Genomic DNA, 6,280 nt, shown 5'->3' with positions numbered 1-6,280 from the left:
AATTAAAATATATGATGTTTTCTATAAACCTCATTTGGTCAAAAAATATAAGACATTGAGTAAATTTTGTATATTTTTTTAGTTTTGCACTTACTTTAATACACCCCACCAAAATAATTAATGAGGGTGCTTTGAATAACTAAAATATTATATTTTTTCTACTCAATGGTACAATTAGATAAATGTAAAATTTTTTAGAAAATCAAGATTTTAACTAATTTTTTATAAATATAAATTAATTAATAATGACTTATATTATAGTTCAGAAAAAGTAAGTTTAAATTTTGTTTGTATCGTGTGTGTGTTATACAAATTATACATATTTTCGTGTATTTTTCTGTGCCATGGAACTTTGTAATGATCAACGCTGTGTAATGTTCATTAACTATTTGGAATAATTAACATATCTCACATTAAATTTTATATTTCATGTTAATTTGAGTTCAAATATTAGTTTGAATAATTAATCTATCTCACATCAAATTTTATCTCACCTTATGGGATAAGACTTGTTATTGTTGTTGATTTGAATTTGAACCTGTAAATTTTTTTTCTATCTCAGTAGTTTTTCCCCCTCTCCTTTAAGGCAAAAAATACACACACAAGGAATAAATTATTTATTCACACCAAGCTTGTACCTCTATATGTACGAGTTTGATGGCAAGGAATATTAATGATTCAGAGTATGAAAATGAATTAGAAAGGAATCCCAAATATAATCATGACTGGTGACTGTGAGTACATTGATCCCATAATCCTTCAATTCTATCTTTATCTACTTTAATTTGGTGACTTCACGATCTGAAACAACATTTATATATAGTCACATATATAACTTTGGACAATTAGGGGCCTATTTGATTACTTATTTTCAGAATAGTTTTGTCATAAAAACAAAAAAAATGAAAAAAAACCTGTTTTTTGTTAACTATTCTGAAAAATAAAAAAAATTAAAAGTTGTTTTCAAGAATTGAAAAACCCAGAACATTTGTTAGACATTTTATTACCTTTTGTTATGCAAAATTAGAAAAAAGTTAGAAAATGTCATACTTTCATTAATGACAGTGATGTTAATAAATTATATTATTCTTTCACCCTTTATTTTATCAATTTAAGTATGTTTTTCTTGGCTAAAAAGAAAAGATATGTATTTCAAAATAATGATTCAAACATATTTTTTTCATTTTTTTTATTTCCAAAACTTATTCTGAAAAACTATTATGCAGAATTGTTTTAAGAACACATAAAAACAGAACATAAAAACAAACAAGCCCTCGAAATTAAACTGGGAGAATATTGAGGTTGGAAAAAAGCATCATAATTAATTACTTTAATTTATGCATCCACTGAACTAATACTAAGCAATTAAGAAATTACAAGTCATTGGCGAAGAAAAATAACTAATTGCTCTTTAATGACAACCAAAGTTAGAACATATTGTTTGTTTGCTTGACAGACTAAAATTTAGATAATGATGAAGATTAGAGCCATTGTCTGTTCAAACATACTGTGGTGCAGCTCTTGACATCAAACGCTTCTCCGAATTTCCGGAACACATTACTTCACATATAGTTCCAGGGAAAAAAAAAAGGAAAAAATTACATCAATTGCATTTTATACCTATAAAATAAATATTCAATATTTATACAATCATCAAATGAAATATAAATCTATAACATTCATAAAACCTTAAATAATATGGTTCATTTTCATAAGCCGTGCAAAATACTCACTGATCTCTTGCTCTGTAACATAAATAAAAGGCTAAAGTATACCTTTACTTTTTTAACTTTACATAATGTTTCATTTTAGTCCATTAATTTTATAATATATTTTTTTAATCATTTAACCCTAACACCATTTATTAGTTTCATCAACAAAAAACTCTTACATTGAATTTTTAAATGCTGACAAAATATTATCAAATGTTGATATATTAAGTTTAATTTTTTAAAATAACAATGATCGACATAAAAATTAATCAATTGAAACTAATGGTATTAGGGTTAAATAAATAAAAAGATATTTTATAAAAATAAGAGACCAAACTGAATCCTTGTATAAAATTAAAAAACAAAAAATGTACTTTAACATAAACAAAAATATAGTTTCAGTTACACTGCATAACTATAGATGCTGTGGTAGCATATGCATGTTAATTTTCCCCATTTCTATTATAATTCTGTTTACAAGAAGTTAAAGAAACAAACGAATTATTTTGATGTTTTTCCAATATAATTCAACAGTACAAGATTATATTCAGTTTTACAAAATAATTTTCTTCACATGTCATATTTTAAATAAATAGCATATAATGGAAGAAATGTAAGAAACCAGTTAGTGAGTTTAATCACATGAAAACATAAAAATGAGTTGGAGTTAATTTTGCATTCAGCAAACAGTTTTAAAAATTTAAAATTTCAATTGTTGGAAAATTCATGAATACTTACATTCCCCATCCTAGCTTGATTATTGGCCTCCAGCATCAAGCCGAAATGAATATGAGGGAAATGTGCCCACTACGTAAAAGTGAAAATAATATCCAGATATTAGAAACCTCAAAGGGAATTAAGGAACAAATAAAAGAAGATATTAAATTATTACATTAAACATTATAATATATATATATATAGAGAGAGAGAGAGAGAATAAATTACATTCTTTGCAGCTGTACTGAATGCTTCCCTGTGACTGATATCTGGGTTGTTGGCTTTGATCCTCTGAATCTCTTCTCTGCATGTATGTTAACAGTGACCTTTCAATCATATATTAGATTAGATGCTTTTATTATATGTATAATTGAAATAATTAAAATAAAAAGATTGTATTGGCTGCTGATATTACTTTATGAATTGATTGTACGCAGAAGGTACGCGCTGCCTCTTCTCGGGAGCTGTAAAAGATAATAACAGCTCATCAGGTTAGATATAATTAAGTGAAGTTAACGTATAATAATATATTAATTACTCAAGAAATATTATGCATTTAAATATAATGTCTAAAGAATTAATGAATTACTCACGCCTATTCACAGGCATTTCCTCAGTTGCAATACGTGTGGTGGGAGCTCGCACTGCAATCCTATTGTTGCATATAGAAGATGAGTCAGTCTCGATTCTATACTCTGGATTGGATGTCCCTGAAGCCTGCAAATTATTAAAATCAAAACGTTAAAATTAGGAAAAAAACAAAACCAAGTAATATATTTTTCTTTTTGTTTACACTGTTTTTCAAGGTTCTGTTCAAATTAGATCCTTTGAAAGTAGACAGTGATGAACCTTCTCTAATAAAAATTGGACCAATTGTTGAACTAGTTTAAGGATTAATATTAAAAAAATTTAGTTGAACTATGACCATGATTAAACTGATTATAAATAAAATATTTTACTGAACCAGTAAAAATACTGGATTAGAAATTTATTTGTTCAACTAATTAGATGGATTTACTTGGATTTTCATATTAGGAAAGAAATAGATTTTATCTAAGTTTTTCATAACAACTCATTTTTGTGTGTCCTCTATATGGTCTAAATCGTATCATGCACTGTTATAATTAATTTGACTTTTTACTTTGCCATTTATTTAATATATTACATATTGACATTTTGCCCGAGAAAAGATAGTAAATGTTTTCTGAGGGTGAGAAAGAAACAAAAGCAACTTTAAAGAACTGTAATTTTAGGCTAGAATGCAACGTATCAGATGTGTAAGAAGTACATAAAACCCAGACGACAGTTGTTCAAATAAAGGGCTGCGATTTGGGGATCCAAAAAGAAATCCTTTTTGTTTATTGTTCTGAACAACAACCTGGGTAAAACGAGGTTTACCCAGATGATAAATGTATTAATATATATATTTATATAAATACTCCAACGAGGATCTTGAGACCTAAGAACATGGTTGCCCAATCAAATCAAAATTTATTGTTTAACAATGGAGTGGCTAAAGAAAAATTAAACCTACTTTACCCGCCTTCAAGAATTAGGGCAGGCTCTGACTGGGGACTATAAACCGCAAACAAACATTAAAAAAGCAAAAATAGGTTTTTCTTATGGCGGCTGCAGGTAAGGCTATAAACATCTTTAACAGCTAGGGTTTTCATTTCAGTACCCTTATCAGCTAACCACACTTAAATATATTAATAATTAATTAAAATATCAGAGATATGCTTCGAATTTCTCAATAATTAATTAAAGCCGACAGAAACAAACAAACAGAAACTGCCTTGCCTGATAAAAGGCATCTATTTTCTCATCAAAAGAATAACATCCAGAAAACCCTAAGAACCTAAGGATATATAGGATCCAGACTCAAGGATATATAGGATCCAGACTCAGAAATCATCAATGAACATGTTTATATATATATATATATACACGCATGTCTTCGCTCAATTATTATTTACAGTGATTATTACATATTAATTAGTAACAGAAACAGGCCCCCCAAAAAGTAATATGAGAAAACTCAAGTTACCTGAACTTGTTGCCATGACAGTGACTGAAATGCGGCGGCCATGTTCACGGACCATAGATTGGTGCAGTGACCACATCGGACGGTCACGATGTCAAAAAGACTACTGCATGGAACACTAACCTGCACACACACACACATATATATATATTACCCCGTGTTAACATTTATCTATCCTTGAAATAACACTCAAGTCAAGCAGTTAACAGAAAGGGGGGAAAAAAAAGATAGAAAAGATCCAGATCTATCTCATGATCATAAAAAGGAAGAGACTTGAAAAAAAAAAAAAAAAAGATGAGGCTGTTTTAATCTGCAGCTTGGTTTGTTTACTTGAGAAATTTAGGGAATAAGAAAGAAAACCCTAAACTACGAAGAAGTTGAAGTATCTGAGATCATATTCACTGATATACATGAGCCAAGGAAGGCTACTTTGAAGCAACACTGCCCATTAAAGTGCAGTACCGTATTAAACAATGGAATTCGAAAGGGAAGAAAAATTCAGCTATCAACAATAGTACTAATGCTTGTTTTGGCGTTTTAAAGTGCATATACACTAATTAAGAGCCATATAACCAAAAGCAACAATAATTAATTAACCCTACAAGCTACTCCATCTTGATCACTTTAGGTTCCTTGTTAGCTGAGACAGAGAAAGTTTCTGAGTGTATGTCTTTCGGTTTGAGCACTTGAGGGCTTTCAGGTAGGTTTAATGACTTTTCTTTGACTACAAAAGAAAAGTAAATATAAAGAAAAGTCCAGCTATTGATTGAGACCGGACTGTAAGAAAAACGAGGAATTAAGAAGACCCAGAAAGAGAGAAATTGGAAACATTAAGCGATTTCACTCACAAAACAGCAAACCAGGTCACTTTTCAGGATCTCCTAGGAGGAGAAAAAAGGAGAGAAATAAACCCCAAAATAGGAAAATTAAGAAAGCAGCACCACTGCGTTGGAAGTAAAACGTATCAATTATCAGAAAAATAGGAGATAGATTCATCACCAGATGGATCAGCAAGAGCTGGAAAGAAAGCATGCAGATCTGAAATTAAATATATACCGCAAGAACAATGTTGCAAAATTTGCAGGGGATATAGCAAAGTTGCTCAGAAGCAACGTCCATATTGCTGCAGCTCGACATGTCTCTGATAAACCTTGTTAATTAACGCAGAGAAGGAGGAGGACAGAGAGACAGAAATGGATGATTGAGATCAAAACAAGGAAAGAACAATATAAAGAGAAGAAGAAAGCTAATAGCTGCAGTAGCTCTCAAACAATTTGCTGAAAGCAGTAGCTTTACACGGTTTATTCTCTTTCAGGACCCCTCAGATACCGGGCTATATATCATGTGTACAGTAGTTAAACTTGGTCCGTCGTCTTGTATATATAGGAAAATACATAGCAGTAGAAGAAGGCTTTCAAGAGGCTATTCTTTTGGGACCCAACGGGGTAATGAAGAAAGAGAATGAGATATGAAAAAGTAGCTTCAGAGAAAATAAAAAGCGATTTTGATTTGTTATTGGAAAACTGGGTATTGGCATTACAGAAAATTTACTAGTTATTATTCCTTAGTTACATGTATACCGAGTAATTTCAAAGGAAAACATTATTATTGATCGTGTTTTGATATAAGCCTGATCTAGTTTATTCCTATGCAATATTAGTCCCTTTATTTTTTTATACATCCAAAAGAATAATGAGGTAGCACTAATGATATCAAATATGTTGACTTGTGACTAATGTTATTAATCTTTGTATTGAAGTGGAATTTTACTTCAACAGATTGAAACCTAAAACCTAAAATAGCACAA

At 30.0% G+C, this 6,280-nt stretch overlaps 1 protein-coding gene across 2 annotated transcripts; it reads right to left on the bottom strand.

Moving 5' to 3' along the window:
- Positions 1-1,296: 1,296 nt before the first annotated feature.
- LOC129309851 (axial regulator YABBY 5-like) lies at positions 1,297-5,807 on the bottom strand. 2 transcript variants are annotated; one of them, XM_054951600.1, is made up of 7 exons: positions 5,530-5,807; positions 4,477-4,596; positions 3,023-3,146; positions 2,845-2,893; positions 2,658-2,755; positions 2,451-2,519; positions 1,297-1,560 (listed from the first exon to the last, which is right to left on the bottom strand). In XM_054951600.1, the coding sequence occupies exons 1-6, from the start codon at positions 5,608-5,610 to the stop codon at positions 2,470-2,472; spliced, it is 522 nt and encodes a 173-aa protein (XP_054807575.1). In that variant the 5' UTR covers positions 5,611-5,807; the 3' UTR covers positions 1,297-1,560; positions 2,451-2,469. The 2 variants fall into 2 exon arrangements, with proteins under 2 accessions (XP_054807575.1, XP_054807574.1); XM_054951599.1 differs by having other exon boundaries at positions 2,658-2,733.
- Between the last annotated feature and the right edge of the window lie 473 nt (positions 5,808-6,280).

The sequence above is a fragment of the Prosopis cineraria genome, unplaced genomic scaffold (genome assembly GCF_029017545.1).
Source record: "Prosopis cineraria cultivar Desert tree isolate PC_DT_omini unplaced genomic scaffold, ASM2901754v1 PC4, whole genome shotgun sequence".
Taxonomy (NCBI): Eukaryota; Viridiplantae; Streptophyta; class Magnoliopsida; order Fabales; family Fabaceae; genus Prosopis; species Prosopis cineraria.
Note: the sequence above shows the minus strand (reverse complement) of the source record. Positions and strands in the feature narration are given on the sequence as shown.

What these genes read in the sequence shown, in the direction of transcription:
- LOC129309851 (XM_054951600.1), bottom strand. Translation starts at nt 5,610, where the DNA reads ATGTCGAGCTGCAGCAATATGGACGTTGCTTCTGAGCAACTTTGCTAT. An exon ending in GGAAATGCCTGTGAATAGGC is followed by an intron (nt 2,894 to 3,022) that starts GTGAGTAATTCA and finishes TATCTTTTACAG; the next exon opens with CTCCCGAGAAGAGGCAGCGC. An exon ending in TCAGTACAGCTGCAAAGAAT is followed by an intron (nt 2,520 to 2,657) that starts GTAATTTATTCT and finishes ACTTTTACGTAG; the next exon opens with TGGGCACATTTCCCTCATAT.